Below are 25,064 nucleotides of genomic sequence, written 5' to 3'. Positions count from 1 at the left end.
GCAGCACAACTTCAAACCCTCACGGAATGCGAGATGTTTGGGATTTGTTTTGTCTGCCATCTAGTGGACCACATAAGACAATGCATTTAAAAAAACTATAATCCTTTTATACAATATTTGATATAGAAAATATTCCTATTTGTATTAAAAAAATCCACTGTGGCGACCCCAGATTAATAAAGGGACTAACCTGAAAATAAATGAATGAATGAATGAATCGCATTCCAACTTCTTCTCCTTCACGTACGCTGGATGTCCCAGGTGCTGTAGGCCAATAGCTACATTGTTAAATAAAAATTAGATGGTAATTTTGTTCTTCAAATATACTATGACATGATGGTCTACCATGGATTATGCTTTTCTCACGTGAGAGAACTGCCCCTCCAGTATATCAACCCTTTGACATTTGAGTGCATGAAGGGTCAAGATGTCCATTCCACATTTCATTTGCAAATTAATGCGCTACTTTCTCTAGGATCTTGCTAAAAGCAATACTTTTGGCAACACTGTATCGCATGAATTAGCCTACTGTGAATTCAGACATACTTCTTTTGTCATACTATTTTGTCTACCCCCTGTTTTCTTAGAAGAAAGGGATTTCAGACATGATATATAAAAAAGAAAATCAAACATGAGCGTATATATGAAGAGTTCAGATGCAAAAGCCTCTAAATGCCATCTGAAATTTTCTTCTAGAATTAGCATTTTTACCAGGCTTCTGTGTGTAGGTTCAGTAATATCACTTTTATGCCAAAGGAAAAGTCTTTTTATGGTCTTTAAAGTGAAATAACCCAACATAAATATAATATATATAATATATATATTACATTGTAATTAAAATTAATGTATACCTTAATGGTGCATAAATAGTTGCAAGTTTGCAATTTTGTTACTAAATAAATCGTATTATTATTATTATTCATTCATTTTCTTTTCAGCTTAGTCCCTTTATTAATCAGGGGTCGCCACAGCGGAATAAACCACCAACTTATCCAGCATATGTTTTATGCAGCGGACGCCCTTCCAGCTGCAACCCATCACTGAAAACATCCACACCCACTCATTCGCGATGGCCAATTTAGCTTACCCAATTCACCTATAGCGCATGTCTTTGGACTTTTGGGGGAAACCAGAGCACCGAGAGAAAACCCACACAATCACGGGGAGAACATGCAAACTCCACACAGAAAAGCCAACTGACTCAGCCAAGGCTCGAACCAATGACCTTCTTACTGTGAGGCGACAGCGCTACCCACTGTGCCACCATGCAGCCATTTTCATTATCATGATTATTATTATTATTATTTGTTACCAGTAATGTGTGGTCAAAAACGTCGATCTGTCAAATAGTGCTAAAGCACAAGCTTTCCTGTGTGGGAAAGCCCTCACATTAAATTCCTAGATTAAACATATAGTTTACATAAAAATGAAAAAATTGCTGATGATGTACTCACACTCAGGCCAAGGTGATATTTTATCTAGTCATTTTAGCCACTACTGGCACCCTGAGATTGAAAAATATAAACAGAGTAAACAAAATGTAATGCGTGAAAAATGCTTAAAAAGAATTGACTGTTCGCCAGAAAAAAACGACTACATTTCCCAGTAGTCTTAGCTTGACGGTGCAGTAAACGACACGCCCAGTCGCAACGCTGGACGGATGACGTTTGCAAATCTGATGTTTGTGCTTTGTGGCTGTTAGCTGGGAACGCCACACTCTCAAACAACAAGATATAAGCTTTATTCAGACGAAATGTCGACGATAGTACAATAAAAAGAGCAACCGGGACGGACGTTTCATATTCCCGTTTACTGGCTTTATACCCTCAACCCGAAGAAGGCCTGTTGTTAGAGGAAATCCCCGGACTGAACTGCGACTCCAGGCCGACCTGACAGGACATGCCACGGGAGAGAAAGCTGCTCAAAGCTCGCCTTTCTTCGCGTGTTTTACCTGTAAAACAAACGGCAAGTGCCTGAACTAAAACCAAAAGACTTTAATAAGACATAAGACTGTCAAACTGACATGAAAATGTATTAAAACCGATCGAGGGGGTGAGGTTTATGGAGTGTTAGCAGACAGTGCTGATAAGCAGGTAGAGTAGCTCAGGTGACCCTCGTTGAAAGTAATGATTTTTGTTTTAGATTTTTTTGCTAACAACTAGCAAAGAGCAAAACCTGAGCATGTAAATAGTAAAATATTTAGTCACTAAGGTCAACTACTTATTCATTAAGAAAGTTATTGTGAGAATATTCAGAAGTATTTTGTAAACATGCTTAAACCTTAGATTGCATGTAGTATTTCGTAGAAAACGACATTATTGTAAGCACCAGCTCTTCGTTGTATGAGGAAAACTACAGTCTACTTGTTCTCACCACAAGTGTTGCAATCACCTGTAAGACCAGTGTGAGGTAATATAGTCATTTTCTCTCCGCAAGCCTCATCCCAAAGCTGCAGAACCGATGTAGATGAAGTCATTCTGCTTTCTTGTTGATGTCTGGCGTTTAACTTCTGGTTGTGCCCCTCATGTTTGACACAAACTGCTGATTTCGTAGGGTCGCCATTTCTGGAGCGTTTACAACTGAGGACTCGAATTGGTCAGGATGAACCGTTACCTGCCAGTGGCACGGCAGCACTTTCTGAGTGCTTTGGCAAGCACGAGCGTGGTGGTCAAGTCGATATGTGCCACAGTGATCCTGCTTTACCTGCTGTCCTGGGCTGCTAACACCCCTTACCTTCTTGGCGTCACACCGGGCTTCCTTTTCCCTCCTAACTTCTGGATATGGACACTTCTGACCCATGCGGTGGTGGAGCAGCATGTTTTTGGGATGGCTGTGAACATCGCTACTGTGATGGTCGCCGGACGGCTTTTGGAGCCGTTATGGGGAGCTTTGGAGCTGCTGATCTTCTTTGCTGTAGTAAATGTAGCAGCTGGTCTCCTGTCAGGACTCTCGTATCTTTTCACCTATGCTGCAACCTTTGACCTGGACTATCTATTTGCAGTGCGGGTGTATGGCGCACCTGCTTTTCTGGGTGGTGTTCTTGTAGCATTAAAGCAGACTGCAGGTGACACTACAGTGCTTCGAGTTCCTCAAGTACGCTTGAAAGCCGCTCCGGCACTATCTTTGCTTGCCATAGCTGTCCTGCGGCTAGCGGGGTTGCTGGACACGTCGGCTCCACTTGCAGCATGTGGGTATGGCGCACTATCCGGGTGGGTTTACCTGCGCTTCTACCAGAGGCACTCTAGGGGGCGTGGAGACATGTCGGACCACTTTGCCTTCGCCTCTTTCTTCCCAGAGGCCCTTCAGCCAGCTGTTGGCTTCGCAGCTGGACTTGTGCACGCTGCCCTGGTGAAGATTAAAATTTGTCGTAAGATGGTGAAGCGATACGATGTTGGGGCTCCTTCCTCCATCACCATCAGCCTGCCAGGCACAGACCCACAAGATGCAGAAAGACGGAGGTACTTTAAAATCAGACTGAGTGATAACAATAAACTGATAATCATGGCAAGACATGAAATTAATATTTACTTTTTTCAAAATAATGAAAGAAAAAAATTTTATAATTTAAGTAAATAAAGATAAGATCAATCATTTTAAGTTCTACAAGTGGTTATAGGCATCACAACATTATAATGTAAAGTATGGCAAATGCATGCTGATTTTAGATATCATTTCAGTCATTTTGATTTCATTTTATTCTAGGGCTTGGCGATTGGCCTAACATCAAAATCTCGATTAATTAAACATTTTAACTCATTTACAATTAATGAACGATTATTTTGTTTATTATTTTATTTTTTGCCCTCATAGTTGACTGACAGGTTTTGTACAGTGAGAGATTTCTGAATGAAGGGTGCGTTACTTGATTTTAAATTAATTGACGGAAACACATTATTTACTATCTATGATTATCTATTGAAGGTCAACATTGAACAACTGAAATTAAAAACACACATTGCCTAAAACGAACAGTCACTCTTTTCTTATAAAAAAGTCAAAATAAATAACTTGCACTTTTAGAAATTAAATGAATTATTTTTAATGTTTTCAAGAGAAAAAAAAAGCAGGATCTCTTCTAAATAAAATAACTCTAGCATATCCTGTATATAATATTTTAAACAGTGCATTTCTTGAATTTTCTATAAACAAGTATTTTCATGTAAATAATCATTTCATTGTAATAGAAATTATGCCGCCTCAAGGCATTTATGTTGCAGCTTTCAATCATTGTCAATGTAGCGCAAACGTGCGACATGTAGTTAAGTTTTTAAGAGGTGCGCTGGTGTGCAACTACGCGAAGGCTGTGCCGGTGTCATGAGAAATCGAGTCCCCCCTGACAATTGGGTCTGCCTAGGACCCTGGATGATCCAATTGATTCACTAGAGTTGTAATAGGTATAGTTTGTAGAGCCTGATTAAAAAATAAATAAATATGTATAAATGCAGTGAAATTCATTAAAATTTATGTAATTTAAAAGCGTCATAATGACAGAAAACTATTTTAAATTATGCATTTCATATGCTGATGTACAACTAAAGGCATGTGTTGTGGCATGGCGAATTTCTCTTTCATGCTTTTATTTTAGATAGCCTACAACGTGCTACCACTTACGTAAATATATACTGTTACATAAAAACATCATAAAGACATCATTAAATGTTTACAAACATTTTAATTATTTTAACCATGCATGTCTTTAACTTGTAGTTACCGATAATAATGTTACTAATATAAGTCTTGTTAAAATCTCAAGACTGAGAATAGACTATAAAAAGCACTTTTGATCAGGCATTCAATGCAGACGATCCATTGGGGTCCTAAGCGGACTTGATTGCAGGGTGGATTTCTCTCCACGCTGGACCATACCCGTGCGTTCGACGCAAATGTACAAATCAACCTTAACAGAGCGGGGTCATGTGACTCCACAAGCAGTAGGGAAAGTAATTGAAAAAATTGACCTGGAAAAATTTGATCGATTTATAGGTTCTGAATGTCGATTTCGATTACTAGCCCTATTTTATACTACTGTAATATTTAAAAAGTAAACCTGAAATCCATCTTTTTAAATAAATGTAAATTTCATATTATGATGTTCGATGTGAAGTGTTGCGAATGAATATAGTAATTATATGAACAAACATGTAAACATATGAGTATTTCTAACAAAATGTCTGTTGCATTAAGACAGGCGAAGTGTGTCCAGCAGGTGGTTTGTCAAGACAGCTCAGCTGCGTGGAGCACATTTATGCATCATACATGCATCATACATACACATTATGCATCAATGTGATGCCTTGTTTGTACGCTTTACTAAAAAGATAGGTATTAATCTAGTTTTGAACTGAGAGTGTGTCTGAGCCTTGGACATTATCAGAAAGGTTATTCCAGAGTTTAGGAGCCATAAATGAGAAGGCTCAACCTCTTTTAGTAGACTTTGCTATTCTAGGTACTACCAGAAGCCCTGAGTTTTGAGAACTTATCAGAACGTCTATGTTAAGCTGCTTTGACACAATCTACATTGTTAAAGCACTATATACTAAACTGAATTCGATGTAAAACAAATATATGCTTTTTTATTTTAGAGATTAAATCAGTGCTATATTATTATTATCTATAGGATATTATTGTTTTTATTTAAAATAAAAACTAAAACCAATAAATCTTTGAAATGCAACAAGTGAATATAGGCATTACATTTATGTGCTGTTATACATTTTATGTTAGACTTATGATATTTATAAATTACTGAAGTGTTAAATAAGTTAAATTGATATTTTTAAATATAAGTATGATAATCCAGGTATGATAACACAATAATGTACACAATAAAATTGTACATGTTTAAGATCAGCATTATTTTAGTAATATTTGTATACTATTACAGTTTTTATTCATATTTACCTTTTATTATTTTGATTTTCATTTTGTTTTTAAAGGTAATTCACTACTTTATTGTCATTTGTTTTTTATTTTGCTATATAAATGGTTTTTTTATTTACAATTTTGCTAAGTTTAATGCTTAAGCTATGATTCAATGTTCGTTTTGAAGTTATTTTATATCATAACTTATTTTATACATTTAAATACGCTCTCAAATATAGATCAGTTCTCAGTATTGTATCACACATGCATGCATTGAGGTCATAAAGTAAACAGCTCAGCTCTTATTGTGCTCAGTATTGATGTACCAATATTTATCTTCACCTTTATAGCTTCATCTATTATTTGCCTTCTGTTTTCCCACAGACAACTGGCATTGAAAGCTCTGAATGAGCGTTTGAAGCGTGTTGAAGACCAGTCGGCTTGGCCCAGCATGGAAGATGAGGAGGATGATGAAGATGAGGAAGTGCGAACCGACACTCCTCTCCTTTCAAGTCGAGAAACATTACCACCAGCACCCAGCACCACACAAAACCCTACGGGACAACAGGAGTCCAGCATCATAAGTTTTGAAGATGCTCCGACCCATTCCTAACACACACACACAATCTTTCTTTTTTGGTCCTGCAGAGTTCAGTTTACCCTTACAATCACAAATTCTACTGGAGACAACACGCACTCTCACACACACAATTATTTTGGTAAAGCTTTACATACACAAATGAGAAGTTGCCACTAAATGAACATCCAAATAAAAAATTAAACGAGGAAATCCACACTCAGTTTTTTAGCTGTGTAAAAAACCCTGGATTAGCCTGAAACTTAGCGTCTGCAGTGCTCCACTACTTCTGCTTTGTAAAAACAACAATATCTTCTCTCCCTCTGGCCTCTTGTGTAAGGTCTCTGGGATGTGTTTTTCTGAATAAATGCTCTCTGATGGTTGATGGGATTAACACTCGGTTTTATATGTGTCTGACTCTACAAAATGTTTATGGGTTGAATTTTTTTTGGCCTCGTATCAGGAAAAAAGGCAAGATTCCTGGTATTTATTAAGCTGAAGATGGGACTTCTTGCTGCTTTTTGATGTGATGGCATCATATGAATGTCTGAAACGTCAAGGGCCGTGTTGCTAAAGGTGGAGAATGTTTATGCAGATTTTAGGACTTTTCAAAGATCGCGTGATCTGTAATTTAAGGTTCGGCTCTTGTTGATCAGGAAGTGGCCCTATGATTTCCTGTTTTCTGTCACTATTCGATTGGTGGAGCCTTAACTGAGAGAGTTGGATACAGTCATTTCAAAGATATTTTTGTTCAGGATAGTTTGAAATGATATTAGCAATACTGAATCTGATTCTGTCTCCTGTTGTATCTTTTTCCTCATCTGTACTTTAATGATCTGTCTTTAAGTGTTGGCTTTGATAAGAGTGTTGCACTCTAAATTATGAGCTTGCATATTGGACCTGTTTTTATAAAACACAGATTGTCTACACAATGTGGCATGCGTTTCATTTAATGCAGATTCTGACAAGCTCAGCTGTTTCTCTGGAGAAACATGGTTATGTGTGGTTTTTGAATGGGGTTCATGAATTTTTCACTAATACATTTTAACCCTTATTTTTCTTTGGGGATTTTATTAGTAATTGTTGGTCTGTTTTATTATGGTTCATAGGTGTCATGCTTCTCTCACAGTCTCATTCTCTGATTCCAATTTCACCCTGATCTCTCTCCATCTGTAATAAAGATTACATGAAATCAAATGTGTCCCCAATGACCTTATTCATTAAAACAATTGGTCAATGCTACAGTATATTATTCATGCACATGTATAAATTCTGTTTGGCCAATAGCGATATTTATCAATTGTTTGCCAATGCACAATAGGCCCACTAGGTACTTTATTGCAGCATCAAATTATTTTCTCATGATCCATCCAAGTCAGATACTCTCCTTTAAAAATGCGCATTCCATGTCAGAATGTCTGTTTGTTTTGGTCTATGTAACTCAACCCACTGCCAGTATGCCCAACTATATTTCACCACTCCAGGTAGCTGTGAAGGAAAACACAGCTTACAGGCCTGTAGCTAAGGGTGGTTCGGAAGACTCACCCTTCACTGACAAAAGTCCAGAATTTATCCCATACATGAGCTCATTTGTCGTATTTTGACTGCTATGCCATCATAAAGAAGGAAATTAACCCATTAAAAAGGCTTTAAGAGCAAGCGGAATCCTGTGTTGGCTGTCACTTCAGTGAAACATCAGCTAATCAGTTTTGGCAGATTTACAATCTGACGTAAGAGAAGTCATCTTTCTCTACAGCATTGTGTTTAAACAGAAAACATTTTACAGGTAACTTTTATTCTAAATCTTGGACCTTGTTCTTAAAATTAAAAAATGAGCAATAAAAAGGTGTTTGCACTAAAAGTGGACCATATTGAAATTGATTTGAATACTATTTTGGCTATTGTTATTATCCATGAATTTTCAAATGTACTTTTTTACAAGAGATGCTCGAAAAATTGTGAAACTCTACATTATTATTATTATGTTTTTATTTTTGTATTCAAATATCCAAATTTTGACTGAGGAAAGTTGAATGTGCTGGCCAATTTGTTATTTGCCTAATAACTAATAAATAATAATAACAAATTTAATTTATAACTTTAACAGAGGCATCATGGTGGAGCAGTTTTTTTTTCCAATGATATATGATGTGATAAATATGTATATTAAATATAAGTATTATTTTCACATTTCTTTATTATAAATTATAACTAAATATTTTTGGTAAATCAAAAAGTGTGGTTATGATGACTATACGACAAGCTAATTCAGCTAAAAACTGTTTTAAAATGCAGCATTTAAATTTCATATTTAAATTAAAAATGAGGCGAATAACTGCAAAAAGGTTCACTTTTTGAGAAAAAAGAACCACCCCTTTTACCAGGCTGACTACGGCCCTGGCGCATGTCATTTCAGTCATGAAGATTACCTCAATATATGCTGACTCGGCTGGAGTACAGTAACAGACTTTAAAATGAGACTCAGATTCATAGATATAAGGATCGACAAGGCATTTTTAGTTAGCACATAATATAAATATTACAAACATAAACATTAGCTGAGCAGCTTACATTGTAGGTCTTGCTCACTCCTGTTGGTGTCATCAATGTGGCAATCAACAAAAAAATCCTCTTCAATATTTAGAACTTGAACTGCTATAGTGGCAATCCTATATATTGCACAATTTTAGAGCTCTCTTATAGAGCATAGAGAACAGGGTTCCTGACTCATTATAAGTCGAGAAAGGTAACAAAAAACATCCTCAAACAGCCCACATGCCTTCGGTGAAATATTACTATGATATGAGAATACTTTTGGGCACACACAAAACAAAAATAACAGCTTTATTCTACAGTTACTCCTCCACAGTGTCAGTATAGCGCTAATGATGTCTTGGATGTGGGCACACAACACATACTGACACTGAGGAGGCATATTGTCTGTTTTGAGGATCATTTTTGGTACCCCTCCTCTACCTTTCTGGTCTTTAACTATAGTGAACTAACACTTTAAACAGGACTGTTTCTGTGCAAACTGATATAATGTCTGAAATTTCAAATGTACTCATCCTAAAATGGTTTCTAACCTTTCTTCTGTTGAACACTATATAAGATGAAAGCCTGTAACTACTGACTTTCACAAGCTAAACACTTTGGAAGTCAATGGTTAAAGTTTTCCAGCTTTCTTAGCTTCTTTTCTTTTCTCTTCTCTAAAAAAAATAAGCAATTTAATGTTTTTGTTACTTTAATCTTAGGTGATTTTAGGTGTTACATTTATTATTTTTGCGTTTTACAGAAAAAAAGAGAAAATTATAGAATGTTGAAACAATATGATAGTAAATAATGGGGTTTGTCACTGTGGCTTACATTTTTAACAAGTGGATTGTTAGAGGCAGTGTACTGCAGCTCAGACGCCGATAGATGGCGCAACAAACACAAAATTGTAGCCTTTCCTCGTTCTCTCAAACGAGCTGACCCTGATAGCAAAAGACTCCAGGGCGGATCCGCCCTCAAGCCGCCAGCTCCGCTATGCTGTCAGAATCAGTTTGGCTATTCGCAAACAATATGCCCCGCCTCCGAACGGCGGACTGTCAGTTCGTGGGCTCGCAACAGACCCTGGGCGGATGCGCTGATCTAACGCGCCCATTTCAACGGTCGCGGTCACAGAGTGTAGTCGCCAGAATGAAGTAGCAGGAGCCCGCAGATCGGAAAAACGGTAAATATGTTTTATCTGTGCACTCATGTAATCATTATTGCTTTGTTTGATATTTATTTTTATCCTGAAATGATTGATATTTCAAAATTACGCCAAGATAAGCTAAAGTTAGCTGTTCATTTGTATTTAGCATATCGCTACATTTGAGTAACATTAAAAATAGCTTTGGTAAATAACTTTGAGTAACGTTAAAGCTATTAGGACGGGATTTATTAGTGTGGGGGAGATTGAATTACCTATTTGGTTTTTAATGCAGTAGTGAGCGCCTATTTTATCGTAATTTATCACCCCTTTCCTGCAAAATAGCGAGACAAGGCCTAACGCAGGGCTATTCAATTGGCGGCGCGCGGGCCGAATTTATAACTTACACCAAGGCTAACACGCACACGCACTGGTTTAACTATAATATCTATTATAGTTGCCTCCCTAATTGTTACGCAGTTTAAAACACAACATAAGAATGTGTCTGAATGTAGAATAATCCCACTTATACACTGCTTTTGTTGTGCTTTAAAATAAAATATTTGAATATGTTTGTAAAAAAAGCATATTGTACAATAAACTGATATTATTTAGTTTTAAAATACAACATATTAACATTTTAATGTAGAAAAAGCCAACGTGAGTGTCTTAAGGAGCTGAAATACAGCATATGAGCTCTTATGCTGTTGTTTCATCATTCATATTGCAAGTCATATCTCTCCGGCCCCTAGTTGGGGTGCTTTTCATGAACTGGCCCCCTTGACAAACTATTTGAATAGCCCTGGCCTAACGTTTAGGCCTAAAGTTACCTTTTACACCCACCTCCATTTAGTTTGAGACTAATTTTGTCTATATTTTGACAAATATATTCTATTAGATAATTATTTCAAATGATAATTTTGTGTTTCTCTCTCTCTCTCTGTATGTGTGCACTGTGCAGCTTACAGTTCATCCAAGTCCCTTGGAGGCCATTTCACCTTTTTCAACCATTTGGGTAATGTAAGATTAAAACAGTTTTGAAAGACAGCTATTTTGTTAAATAATGGCAATGGTATATATTACAACTTTTAACATGTAATAAATGTGCAATTGAAAAAGATTCATTCCAATATTTTGAGTTTAGAAAACCCACTTTTATCACAATACTTTGGATATTGTACAGGATACTAGTTTGAGTTTATTTTGGTTTATGCTTACATTTTTACATTTATGCTTCTCCCCATGTTATGTTTTACATAATTCTTTCTTATACTAAATCATAACAAGATGCTGTGTGTGTTCTGTTGCAGCTTATTTTAGTTTATGCCTGTATTTTTACATGTATGCTGCTCCTCCCTATGTTGCGTTCCAGATCATTATTTTATATCATAATAAAGTCATATTAAGATACTCTGTGTGTGTGTGTGTGTGTGTGTGTCTGTGTGTGTGTGTGTGTGTCTGTGTGTGTTTGTGTGTTTTCTGTTGCAGCTTACAGTTCGTTCAAGTGCTGCCAATTTCTTGGAGGCCATTTCACCTTTATCAACCATTTGAGTAATGTAAGTTTTGAAAGACAGCTATTTTGTTAAATAATGGCAATGGTATATACTACAACTTTTAACATGTAATAAATGTGCAATTGAAAAAGATTCATTCCAATATTTTGAGTTTAGAAAACCCACTTTTAATCACAATTCTTTGGTTCTGGTATAGGATACTAGTTTGAGTTTATTTTGGTTTATGCTTACATTTTTACATGCTTCTTAGGCCTGTCACAATAATCAATACTTGACCTATCGCACAACACATGACCTCAATAATCTTTGATGATGCAATATATATCGCCCATACATAAAAACAATTCTAACAACATTTTAGCTGATTGTGCAACATCTCTATCTTTACTCGAGGTTTCAGTGTCAGTATGGTTAAAAAAAACACTATAGTATTTACCATAAATTACTATAGTATATTTTTATGCGGGTGTCTGACAGCTGAAAATAGATCTGCTAGCAGATATCGCAGCCTCTGTCATTTTTTACCTTGCACTTCTTTAACATTTATTATTTATTTGTTTACGATATGTTTTCACATTCTGGTTCCAATGAATCATTATTAAACTGTTAAAATGACTAATTAAATCAAACATTCTAAAGAATAAAATATTCATTGTTTTTTGAAAGAGTGTACTTGCATTATGCATACAATATATGTATGTGCGTGTGTGTGTGTGTGTGTAATTGTTTTGTTATTGTCATATAATAAGTGGCTTAAAATAATCTTCAATTGACAATAAAATAAGTATCGCAATATATTTTGGTGCAATACATCGTACAACAAAAAATAAATATCGTGACAGGCCTAATGCTTCTCCCCATGTTATGTTTTACATCATTATTTTTTATACTAAATCATTGCAAGATGCTGTGTGTGTTCTGTTGCAGCTTATTTCGGTTTAAGCCTAAATTTTTACATATATGCTGCTCCTCCCTATGTAATGTTTCTAATCATTATTTTATATCATACAAAATCATATTAAGATACTGTGTGCATGTATGTTTTCTGTTGCAGCTTACAGTTAATTCAGGTGTTGCCAGTCTGTTGGACCATTTCAGAATTGTTGTTGGAGTCATCTTACTATTTCAACTGCTAGAGTAAAGTAAGTTTTAATAGTTTTAAGTCTAAAGTGACAAGTTTTGGTTCTTTTCCATAACTTACTGGTTGTAATCTGTTTTGTGCTCCTGTAAAATTTCTTTTAGATGAAATGAATAGGAAAACTGCTCTTGTCTCTAGCTCTGCCTTAAGTAGGAGGACACATAGATGTAGTTAAACGACTTTAACAAATTAGTGATGGCTGCACAAATTTGACTGACTTTCAGATGACAACAGAGAGGGACATTTTAGAATTTTTTACAGTGTTTTACTGTTAAAAGTTTTTTTTTTAATGTCAGTCTTAGGAGTGAAAAAACACATACTGTGTTAATAGGGTATATGCAGAGCTAGTGTTTAATAAACTTCCGGTGAACGGTTTATGTGACTTTTTTCCATTTTATACGGTTCCTTTTACAGCATCGATGTTGCAATGAATTAAAATACAATCAGTTAAATAGACTTTGTCATTCATTTAGTTGCTCAAGCGTAAAATGAGACCAAAAAAAGAAAACAGACGCTGATTAAACGTGCTGATTTTGTAATGGCATACAGTTCACTGGAAGCACTTAGCCCAGGTTACTGACAAATTAAAATCCTTTAGCATACTTCTGCATATACCCTATTGTTAAAATGGTCTTCTAGTCAATCAGAAAGTCACATTGCTATGTCTTTAATGAATAACCTGTGCTGTAAATTGAGCAGTTTTAGGTTTACTGTCAAATAAACGCAAATAGCTGTAGCTACAGTATCAAATTAAGGCCCTTAAAAGGTATTTAAAAGTCTTAATCACATTTTTACGAGGTCTAAAATTTTGTTTAAACGTTGTCCAAATTGTTTGACTCCAAAAAGGCATAAATATACAGTTGAAGTCAGAATTATTCGCCCCCTTAGAATTTTTTTTTCTTGTTTAAATATTTCCCAAATGATGTTTAGCAGAGCAAAGAAATTTTCACAGTATGTCTGATAATATTTGTTCTTCTGGACAAAGTCTTGTTTGTTTTATTTCAGCTAGAATAAAATCAGTTTTTACTTTTTTAAGACCAATTCAGGGTTAAAATTATTAGCCCCTTTAAGCCATTTTTCCCCGTCAGTCTACAGAACAAACCATCGTTATACAATAACTTGCCTAATTACCCTAACCTGCCTACCCAATTAACCTAGTTAAGCTTTTAAATGTCACTTTAAGCTGTATAGAAGTTTCTTGAAAAATATCTAGTCAAATATTATTTACTGTCATCATGGCAAAGATAAAATAAATCAGTTATTAGAAATGAGTTATTAAAACTATTATGTTTACAGATGTGTTAAAAAAAATCTGCTTTCCGTTAAACAGAAATTGGGGGAAAAATGTGTATTTTTGAGACTGTTCTGGCAGAAGCAGGCAACTCGTACCTTTCAGCCAATCAAGTGAGAGCTGTTTTCAATGTCACAGTCCCTTTGCATTGAACTTTGAGTGTCTTACATTCAGAGATGTTGTTTATGTTCACACAGCTACATTACACATCAACTAAAGTTTACAATATCATATCATAGTGGACCACCCCTTTAAAGAATATCTGCTTGTGTGTTACAGGTGCTGTGAGAAAGAACCATGTCTCCCATGCCGCCACTGATGATTCATCTATTCATTCATTTTCTTTTCGGCTTAGTCTCTTTATTAATCTGGGGTCGCCACAGCGGAATGAACCACCAACTTATCCAGCATATGTTTTACACAGCGGATGCCCTTCCAGCTACAACCCATCTCTGGGAAACATCCATACACACTCATAAACTACGGACAATTTAGCCTACCCCATTCACCTGTAATGCATGTGTTTGGACTGTGGGGGAAACCAGAGCACCCGGAGCAAACCCACACAAACATGTGGAAAACATGTACCCTCCACACAGAAATGCCAACTGACCCAGCCGGGGCTCGAACCAGCGACTGGTGAGACGACAGCACTACCTACGTCTTGCTGTGAGACGACAGCACTACCTACTGCGTCGCCGCCACTAATGATGTCATTGTTTAACATGTGATACAATGGTTCAACCTGGCAGCAGACAGGGGAAGCTCAAGGAGTTGCCCTACTGTCAGTATCTTGACTCAACAGTGAACTCTTTGAAATGGTCATTTAAAATAGTACCATTCTGTTCAGCAAAGTCTATAATTAATTCTGCTTTTAATCTCCTTTTACTCTTTTTCATGTAGTAAAATGCTTTTATGAAGTAAACCAGTTAACGGTACAATTTTTTCATTGTGTTTTATTTGTTCTGTTCAGTGTATACGTAGTACAACTTTGATAATAGGTCATTACTGACATATTTACCCTATTTAAATATCTATTTTTATAGTTTTTTTGTGATTGGCTAAAAGGATTTATTTAGATTTAGACGTTTTGAGTGATTAAGACAGACATTTTAAATATCAAGTTTTTATTGTCTAATGTTCTATAGATTTTAGATATTTCTTTAGGTAGTTTTGCCCAGATTAGTTTTGAATTAGGAAACTCAGGGTATCAGCACCAAATTATCTACTAATGAACGGGTCTGGATCGGATCCGGATAAGCTACTTCATCAATGAGTCCGGGTCCAGATCAGATCTGGGCCGGATGAGCTAGTCTATCAGCGGGTCTGGATCGGATCCGAGCCGGATGAGCTAGTGTATCAACGGGTCCGGATCGGATCCGAGCCGGATGAGCTACTCTATCAGCGGGTCCGGATCGGATCCGGGCCGGATGAACAGCTTTATTAGCGGATACGAGTAAGGTCTGAAACGGGTCCGGATCGGATCCGGAATTCTTATCCGTTCCGGATCCGTTGCGGTGTGCAAGTGGACTCCATTACGGACCCGTTTTGCGTATCCGTCGCGGATCATGTCACACCTTCGCCGCGGATCCGTTCCGGAGTCATTTTGCTATCTGGGGAGCAGCCCAAGAGAAACTCCTCTATGAAATTCGATTGTCTTCCGTTTAGCTTTTCCGCTTAGCGCTTAAAGATATGATTCACTTTCACGTGATACATTTCGATTTCCTTTACCAAAAAAACATTATCCAAAATGTTCTTTATGATCAGGGGATGTTTTACGCAGGAGGAGTTGGTTAGAAGTTATTTTTGAGTCATAAACAAAGCAGACATTTTTACTTAAACTTAATATATAACACAAAACTGCCTTGTTAAAGTGTTTAGGGTTGTCCGTTCCTCATAATGACTCATTCATCCACAGCCAAGTAAACTCTAGTCAACGTGCTCGCGCAGGCGTGGCTCGAGCTCGTGCACATTGTCCCTTCCCCCCTCTGAATGCTCGCGCTCTGCGCGTGCTCGACAACGGTTTATTGTATCGGACATAAGAGGCGACGGAGCTCCACCATTGGACTAAAACAAAACGGCTAGCCCTGTAAACTGCAAGTAAGACTACTTTATCTTACCGTCTCCGTGTTTTTACACATATCATAAACTTTATACGCTCAAGTCGCCGCTGGATGGTTGTTTTTAAACTACTTTTTTTGGTATACTGGAAAGGCGAGAGCTACTGACCGTTCGTCGCTTCCGCAAGCAACCGCCGGCCGGGAGTAGAGGCTCACCCTCAGCGTCCAGATTTTAAAACGGTTCGAAGATTTATCGATCTATTTATATATGATAATTAGCTTTAACATTTGCGAGGAAAACGCTATAGTTTTCTCTCAACTATTTATCTGTGTATTTAATCGTTGTTACCGGTAATAGTCATATAACGTTATGTGGTAACGTTGGAAGCTGTTTGTCTTTGTTGATTTAAAGCGGAGGGCTAAAGCTCGACCCAGACACGCGTATAATCTCAGATTTAGACGTAACTGGAGGATTAATGATTTAAATTTCCTATAACTGTCATTGCACTTCAGTTATGTTCAATATTTAACGTTATTAGATGGGTGATATGATATTAGATGTTAAATTCTAAAATGGTTTAAAGAAGGGTTTAGGGTTATAATCAGTTTGGTGTGTGTTTTGTTAACCAGTGTAGTTTACACTTATCTAATTATTGACTAATGGAAATGTATGTTTATCTGGGATAATCTTTGGCATAGTTTTATTTGATACTAACTTATAAATAACTTTGTCTTCATTCAGGTCATTTATCATGAAGTGATCTAGTTCTGTTTGTAGCATTAGTGAAGAGTGGTATTTAACAGTATTTGGTGAAAATTTATATTTAAGTGTTATTTAAGCATACAATTTACAAATTGAAACAGCAGTACAGCAATGGCCTAAGCTACGTTTTTTTCCAGTTAGTTATAGTGCAGTAACACAATCTTTTGTTTTCATGTGTGTAATTTTCCCAGAGACTATGAGTAATGGTCCTATTTATATGTCTGTAATGCCATTCAGTTCTTTAAAATTTCCATTACCATCTACACGACAGCACAAGCAGAGGAAATTCTGGTGTTAATCTTAGATTCAAATGATGCATTGAGTGATTATTACAGGGTTATTACCAAAAGATTCATGTTCAGTCTTCTGAATTTTTATTTATTGAGCCAACAGGTGCCATCCATACTCATTTGTATCAGTTCGAATAATTCACTAACCTTACTGTTGCCATGCAGTTATTAAGAGGTCCCAGGAGTCATGCGGCCACATGCAACCCACTGAAGTTTGACCTCCATAAGGATATAAGTAAAAAATCCATTGGAGGAGATGCTGATCAGTTTTATCTTCAGGGGTTGAGCCTGCTTGCCTGTAATCCAGGCCCTCAACCAGCATGTATGTCATTTCTCCCTAAAAATCTCTGTAGTGGGCTGTATAGTAGATAGAACCAATAGTTGATCTTTAGTGCCGAGGCTTTGTCTCCTCTGCTGGTTTTCAGACTTTGATCTTCAGCTTTGCTGCCCTGTGTGTGTGTCAGTGTTTAATCTACTGTCCATCTGAGCGGCTCTCATCGCCACGGGCCTGTTCATCAATAATGTGGGCTCTGTTCTGTAGCTGCCAGCTTTATCTTGGCCACTGGGGTGCAGCTTGTACTTCAAAGACATCTGGCCCAGTTAACAGACACTTCCAGATCTGCCTCTATTTAAACGGCTGTTCTGGATCAGAAATTGAAGTTGCGTGCCGTGTTGATGAGATCGGATGGACTGCTTCTGCTGTGGTCATGTTGAAAAGACTCTGGTGAAGGCTTGTCCGATGTCAACTGAGGACTCTGAAGTCTCTGAACTTTATGTTACTTGGCCTGAGGGATGGGCTGGGGTGTTTTCCACTGGATTTTATGTGATTGTAGTGGATTGCTATGAGTGGCACTGTTCCTATTAGAAGATGTATTTAGCAGGATATGACAATGAATAATGGAGGATCCCATATTTATAACCTGACTGGTCATCCCAGTTGCTGAAAAGATGAATAGGAATGCAATACTGCAGTATTTAACTGCTGAAATGTGTGTCTTTTGCAGGTATGGCAGCAATTCGCAAGAAGCTGGTGATTGTAGGAGATGGAGCATGCGGGAAAACATGTTTGCTTATCGTGTTCAGTAAAGACCAGTTTCCTGAAGTCTACGTACCAACAGTGTTTGAAAACTATGTTGCCGACATTGAAGTTGACAGCAAACAGGTGAGAAAAAAAACACACCACTGTACGTATATCTGTGAGTACAAATATTATGCGTGATCTATTGGGATGGGATGATGATCAAGGTCAAAGTAGGATAGGAAAACTATGTGTTCGGTGTTAAACCCCAAAACCTAGTTTAATAGACTTATTAAGTCTTTGCTTGTCAGGAGATCTTGGACGGCGCTTTAATGTGAAAATATTGACCTGATTCACTTTCCTTATTTAGCTTAATTTGGCTCCCTCCTGTGTCCTCATTGAAGTCCATTTTAATGGTTTGGGCTTTTCTGAATGTGTGGCTAGGCTCATTGTGTGTCTTTATCCCATAGGTGGAACTCGCTCTGTGGGATACAGCAGGACAGGAGGACTATGACAGGCTTCGTCCTCTTTCATACCCAGACACTGATGTCATTCTTATGTGTTTCTCTATTGACAGTCCTGACAGTTTAGGTAAGAATACTCTTTGGTGTGTCATTTTCTGCTATATTTGCATCTAAAATTGATATTTTATTTCATATTTTTTAATCAAATTGACCTCTAGTCTGTGTTTAAAGTTTGGAACTGACCTTTGGTTTCTGACCTCTGTGTAGAGAATATTCCAGAGAAGTGGACTCCTGAGGTCAAACACTTTTGTCCAAACGTTCCAATCATCCTTGTGGGCAACAAAAAAGACCTGCGCAATGATGAACACACACGCAGGGAACTGACCAAGATGAAGCAGGTAAAAAAAATAAATACTACTATCCCATTGCACCAGGGTGTTTTTAAGACTCCCTTTTTCTGAATCCAGTTTATAAACCTAAAAAACCTTTTCACATTAAGTCTTAAACAACATAGTTCTTTGACAATCTTTTTTAAGTGGTTAAAAGAAATTTGAAATACCTGAGCAGCTGTATATGTTCCCAAACATTGAGACACCACCCATGGTGCTGAGTGTGGTGTTTAGATATGTAAATATGTGTTGTGTGGTTTCCTCTCTATAACACAATAAAACCTGCTTAAAATACAGTCGTGAGATAAAGGAAAACAGCTGTTAAAAATTAGAAAACCGCTGTTAAAAAAAAGAAAAAGAAAAACTGTTAAGAAAGCATCTGATACTAGCAATGTAGATGTTTGCATTAGCTCTGCAGTTCACAATCTGGTTAAATATACAGTAGTCAACATTTGAAGTGGATCAAAACCATAGACTGTAAAGGATATGGATGTAGTATCCATGACGTCACCCATAGTTTTCTGAAGAGCTCAAATGAAGCTACAAGTAGGTATGGCCAACCGTTGCCATTTTGTTAATTTGTCATCGCACCGACCGGGGGTGACCAAATAAGGGCAAAGGGGCGGAGCGTGAGTGGAGCTACAGATGCCTGCTAGCATTTTGTTTGGGCTGGCTTTTCTTTGGGGGAAATGTTAATACTTCATTACCTGCGACTCGTTTGTGTTCTGACCACATGTGCTTGGTTGTATACTAAATCAATAAATTGTTTAATCTTTTAAAAAAACACTGTTGTAATACTTTTAGACACAAAACATTGCTCTTATGATGTTTTTCCATAGGAGAAAAACACAAATAACTCCCAAATACGACAAATATAGTCTGTGTTATTAAATACAAGGCTATTTATGAAATCCAGGCATAACACTGAATGACAACGTTTCAGATGACTGCTCTATAGCCTACAGCTAATCAATCTGTCAGATTGTGGAGTGCATTCAAGTTCTAAAGAAAATTATAAATCATAAATGATCTTAAAACAAATACATTTATAGATATGGTATATAAGTATATAACTTCACTCACCTGGGAAATGGAGGCCACTTAAATGGTTTGTGAGCACAATTAAGTGCACACAGCATTCCATATTATTTCGTTATTGTAGGAAATAAATCCAAAACAAAATACGATGTATATACCAAGTTCAGCGGCTAATCAGCTGGAATCAGCTGAGGTGACATAACGGCGACCAGCAAGACCTAACTGTCGCTCAAGTGGCCACACCCTTAATTATGCAGTCATAATACAACTTTATAAAAATAAAACAGATGAGTTTTGAGAATGAGAAAAATTCAACCCCCTCACAATTGTCATGAAAGGTAATATTAGCTATATACACTAAAACCATCTTTTGTACCAGGCTGTAAACATGTTTTTATTAGCTGTAAAACTGGCCAATTTATCTTTGGAGTCAGTGAACATCTTGAGTTCCTGGAGCCAGCCGCCAAAGGCGAGTTGATGAATTGCAGTTTCAGTTACGTCTGTATTGGCTTCCCTAGGGAGAGTGGGATGTTGCCGCTTGATCAATACCTATTATCAAAGTTGTCCTTAAATTATTCAACAACACCCATTCTTGTTTTAGGACAATTTTGGTCAACTTCAAATGTTGTATACTACTGTATACAATGTTGTAAATACTACTGTAAATGCCATGGTTGCTTTTATAGGTATTCATATCCTGTTGATTGCTTTTTTAAATGCAGCTTCACAGTAAAAGAAAATGTTGCTTTAAATTAGAATCGTGCTTCAATTTCAACTATAAGTCAGTGAACTGATGTTTACATTTTTGGTTCTGGACTTTTGACTTAATAAACTGGAAAAAAATTCTTAATTTTAATGAACCAGAATACATTTTTAAAGAAGTCTCAGAGGCAGGTCTACCAATTGCACCATTGCCACAAGTCAATGTTCAAAGTTGTTTACCAGCTGCAGTTTGTTTCTAGTGCTCAAAATTGCTAGTCAAACCAATCCAAACAAACTTTTGTATTGTTCAAAAGGACTGATTACTGTTCAGTTTGGGTTTTTAGCATACAATTTGGGTAAATGTCATTTGATAATTTTTTTAAGACAGTAAAAATTGGTCAATCACTCATAAGGTAAAAGTTTGTGTGCAAATATTTTGTACTAACAGCATATTTTGTTTTGACTGTCCTATAGGAGCCAGTTAAAGCAGAGGAAGGGAGAGACATGGCCAATCGAATTGGAGCATTTGGTTATATGGAATGTTCTGCCAAAACAAAAGATGGCGTTCGGGAGGTGTTTGAAATGGCCACTAGAGCGGCGCTACAGGCACGCAGGGGAAAGAAGAGCAACAAATGCTGTCTGCTGTGAATACTTGCCATTGGACTGCCTGCACTGGGGCACAAACAGAGTGTGTGTGAGGGGCACACTTCTATTTACACAGTCATACACCTCCCCTCACATTCGCCAAATGCTTTTGGGAAGGAGATCCCAGAAAAAAAAGCTTTGTTTTGTCTGTTTGTTTGTTTTTTCCTTTTTTGGTCTTCTATTTTTAGTCATGGAGATGTTTATCAGTATTTAAGAGAACTTTGAGGAATGGGACTTTTTTTGATGCTTTACCAGAATTTGTGGTATCATTCAAGCTTGCCCATCTGCCAAATGCTGTCATGTGACCCTGTGGGCTGGATGGGAGCTGCCAATCAACACTTCAGCACATCCCTCAAATGCTGGGCTTTTTTTCTGCAACGTGAAATAGGGCTGAACTTGATCGTTTCTGTATGTATTAATAAGTTTAAGGATTTCTTTTAGATCAGGGCAGGATTGGCAATTTAGAACAAAAGTACAAAATAGGGCATGGGATGGGAGGGGGGGTTGATATGTATACATGTACATACGAACATGTGTGTATTTATATGTGCACGCATTCAGGACTGGAAACCGTATTTGTAAACTAGACTTGGTAATCTTGTGTAATAAAAGATGTTCTATAAGGAGCAACCATGTGCTTGTTTGTGTATTTTTGAGAAGATTTACATGGTGCATGTTTAAATTAGCAGAAGGTTAAGTACGGTAATAGAAAACTGTGATTTTCTTTTTTCTCTTTGCTGAAGGTCATAAATTATTAAAGATTAATAATTATTATTAGTCATAAATTATTGCTCCTTTTTTTCCCAGTGTTGACTTGCAGCTGGAAGGGCATCCGCTGCGTAAAACATATGCTCGATAAGTTGGCGGTTCATTCCACTGTGGCGACCCCAGATTAATAAAGGACTAAGCCGAAAAGAAAATTAATGAATATTACTCCTTTTTCAAGATTTAAGAGAAGCCTTTAGTGTCTCCAGAATGTGTCTGTAAAGTTTCAGCTCAAAACACCCATCAGATTATTTATTATAGCTTTCAGAAATTAAGACTTTTCTGCTCTGAACACAATGCAGCTGTTTTTGTTGTCTGTGCCTTTAATGATGTTCTCCCCGCCCACTGTTCCCATGTGCCTGTCCGGGCTTGCATCAATTTTTGCCTCAGCTGCGTCAGATAAACAGCACAGTGACAGACACGATGGAAGCAGATATCACACAACATTTGTGAGAAATAATACAGTAAGAACTTTACCAATGATTATTTGATGTATTTATTGTGGAGTTCAAGCCTTTTGATAAGTCACACACAATGTTGTTATAAAGTTCACACACAGCTTGCACGTTTAACTTTGCACTGTTTTTACAAGCAAATGTGTCAGGATACACAGTAATATCCACTGCTGTATGGATATCCGTTATGTTAATGTAAAAAATAAACCTGATTTAATGTCCACAAACTGGGATTGAAGCATCTTGACTTGCAGCTGTGATGATAAAGACGGTAAAATCGCTGTAATTCATTACAAACATGCACTCTTTTAAAATCGTTTTAAACTTGTAAAACTCATTCTTGATCACATTTGATGATCACAGAGAGCTGAACAGATCTTTTAATCCCAGTTTCTTTGCACATGTCCTGTCTTATTGATATGATTATACGTGTTACTTCAGAGACGTGTTAATATGTGGCTGTCAATCAATTCGGTGGGTGGGGAAAACCGCACTCTAACATCACTTTGTTGTCAGCCTCAAAATTGGGTGGATTTGGGTCCTATTTTAATGTCAGGATAATTAAAAAAAAAGAGACTTAATTGTGTTTATATTACCCCAAGATGACTGTGGACAAACTATACCAACACAGTTCTGTCCAAACAGCTCCCAAAAGATGATTTTCATCATAGGTGCCCTTTAAGCATTTTAATGTTAACAACTTTTTACTATTTTAAATGTTGTAATGAGATTCAAATACCTTTAGCACATGGGTGGAGCATGTTGACATGTGACACTTCCTCAACTTAAATGTGAGCTTCATTTTCTCACATTCTCTCCATACACCGCTTCACCGGAAGTTGTAGTTGATGCTGCAACTGAAAGCAGAAGTGATGGCGCATAGAAACCATTGGTCTGTCAAGTTCCGTGTTCCACGCTCGTGACTAGCAGAAGAAAGAAAAAATCATTTAAATAATGTTAGTCAAGAGTCTGTTTTGGTTTCTATCCAAAACATTCTTTATTGCGCTATTCCATAATTTTTAACCACACAATTTCACATTTTGGTTTTCTGTGTTGTTTTTTACTTCATCGAAATGCTATAGAACTTGGTGAAGGTTTTGATGCTATGTGAAAACACTGTTGACAGTATAAAAAAGGGAACTCTATCATAAAAAACCTGCAATAGAAACGACTGGGAAACTAATTTAGCTTAAATGTGCGGTACTGTGCCCAAACACAATTTTACTGGTAGCTCTTTTATCATAAATATCAACCTCAATTACACAACAAAGACTAAATTAAATATCAAATACAAAAGTTACCATGTTGGTGCTTTGTAACATATTTACAAGGTGGGTCGTTAGCCCAACGCTCAACTTCCAACCTGAAGATACACTATGGACAATTTAGCTTAGCCTATTTACCTATAGCGCATGTTTTAGGACTTGTGGGGGAAACCGGAGCAAACCCACGCGAACAAAGGGTGAACATGCAAACTCCATGCAGAAATGCCACCTGACCCAGCCAGGGATCGAACCAGCAACCTTCTTTTTGTGAGGCGACAGCGCTACCCACTGCGCCACCATGTTGCCCTAAACAGATTGCTTAATGTGTCTAAATGTAAAGCATTCATATTTAATAGTTTACGTTTAAATGTCTATTTCTATTATCAAAAAGTGGTTAACAAGTCATGAATGGATATTGACTATACAGCATAAATATAATACCATAAAATCCCTTGTAAAATAAAATATAATAGAAAAATAAATATATAATATACACTTTTCACTAAAATGAAACCCCTTTTAATTCTTGATGAAAAAGCAAAACAAAGTTTTAGCAAAAGCTGCATGCATTGAATCTGAACATTCCCCATTGTGAATCTCAGTTCCTTGTGTAAAATCAGGAAGCATTTGAGGTGTATACATCTGTACCTTTTACATACCAACAAGCTGTAAATAGGTAATCAGTTCGTATCATCATTTGTTTAAAATATCTAAAGGAGTTACACCCAGCAATCATTTTTTGTTTTTAAAAGATGTCTAATAGATGTCTAACAGACGTCTAAACATAGCCGTCTTGGCTAAAATGAGGCTAAATTTGGGCTGTCAGTGAAAATCTAATAGACGTCTAATAGGCCAAAACTAGACTAGTCATCAAATAAACAGAAATGAATGGCTACATATATAAAGTCTGTCTAATCTGTCTATTTGGGCTATTCTTAGATGTCTATTAGATTTCCACTGACAGCCCAAGTTTATGAGACGTCTATTAAACACAAAATTGTTTGCTGGGCAATAATAGCTGACAAGAATACTTCACAAGACTGGAATGAGAAAAAGTGTAAACAGAGGTGGAATCCTGGTTTCATTTTGTCAGTGAACACTATGTTCTGTTTTTACACTGGTGACTAAGCCTCTGCTCTCCAACTAGTGTGA

The 25,064-nt window shown here is 36.9% G+C and overlaps 2 protein-coding genes and 1 long non-coding RNA gene across 5 annotated transcripts; all 3 read left to right on the top strand.

The window, feature by feature from the left end:
• Positions 1–1,638: 1,638 nt before the first annotated feature.
• On the top strand, positions 1,639–7,636 carry tmem115 (transmembrane protein 115). 2 transcript variants are annotated; one of them, XM_056463552.1, is made up of 3 exons: positions 1,639–1,965; positions 2,554–3,458; positions 6,247–7,636. In XM_056463552.1, exons 2-3 carry the CDS (start codon positions 2,602–2,604, stop codon positions 6,473–6,475), a joined length of 1,086 nt encoding a protein of 361 aa, XP_056319527.1. In that variant the 5' UTR covers positions 1,639–1,965; positions 2,554–2,601; the 3' UTR covers positions 6,476–7,636. The 2 variants fall into 2 exon arrangements, with proteins under 2 accessions (XP_056319527.1, XP_056319526.1); XM_056463551.1 differs by having other exon boundaries at positions 1,639–2,409.
• A 2,325-nt stretch (positions 7,637–9,961) lies between these two features.
• Positions 9,962–14,944, top strand: LOC130233491 (uncharacterized). The gene is made up of 5 exons (XR_008838211.1): positions 9,962–10,154; positions 11,077–11,130; positions 11,604–11,671; positions 12,684–12,771; positions 14,338–14,944. It is a non-coding gene; the product is annotated as an uncharacterized LOC130233491 (long non-coding RNA).
• Positions 14,945–16,052: 1,108 nt separating this feature from the next.
• On the top strand, positions 16,053–22,057 carry rhoab (ras homolog gene family, member Ab). Of its 2 annotated transcripts, none has more exons than XM_056463549.1 (5): positions 16,053–16,158; positions 18,176–18,333; positions 18,660–18,780; positions 18,921–19,051; positions 21,257–22,057. In XM_056463549.1, the coding sequence occupies exons 2-5, from the start codon at positions 18,178–18,180 to the stop codon at positions 21,428–21,430; spliced, it is 582 nt and encodes a 193-aa protein (XP_056319524.1). In that variant the 5' UTR covers positions 16,053–16,158; positions 18,176–18,177; the 3' UTR covers positions 21,431–22,057. The 2 variants fall into 2 exon arrangements, with proteins under 2 accessions (XP_056319524.1, XP_056319525.1); XM_056463550.1 differs by lacking the exon at positions 16,053–16,158 and adding an exon at positions 16,174–16,358.
• Positions 22,058–25,064: the final 3,007 nt, after the last annotated feature.

This window comes from Danio aesculapii, chromosome 8 (assembly GCF_903798145.1).
Source record: "Danio aesculapii chromosome 8, fDanAes4.1, whole genome shotgun sequence".
Classification (NCBI taxonomy): Eukaryota; Metazoa; Chordata; class Actinopteri; order Cypriniformes; family Danionidae; genus Danio; species Danio aesculapii.
The sequence above is the reverse complement of the archived record's forward strand: the minus strand, read 5'-3'. Positions and strand labels throughout refer to the sequence as shown.

What these genes read in the sequence shown, in the direction of transcription:
- tmem115 (XM_056463552.1), top strand. Translation starts at nt 2,602, where the DNA reads ATGAACCGTTACCTGCCAGTGGCACGGCAGCACTTTCTGAGTGCTTTG. An exon ending in CAAGATGCAGAAAGACGGAG is followed by an intron (nt 3,459 to 6,246) that starts GTACTTTAAAAT and finishes GTTTTCCCACAG; the next exon opens with ACAACTGGCATTGAAAGCTC.
- rhoab (XM_056463549.1), top strand. Translation starts at nt 18,178, where the DNA reads ATGGCAGCAATTCGCAAGAAGCTGGTGATTGTAGGAGATGGAGCATGC. An exon ending in TTGAAGTTGACAGCAAACAG is followed by an intron (nt 18,334 to 18,659) that starts GTGAGAAAAAAA and finishes TTTATCCCATAG; the next exon opens with GTGGAACTCGCTCTGTGGGA. An exon ending in TGACAGTCCTGACAGTTTAG is followed by an intron (nt 18,781 to 18,920) that starts GTAAGAATACTC and finishes ACCTCTGTGTAG; the next exon opens with AGAATATTCCAGAGAAGTGG.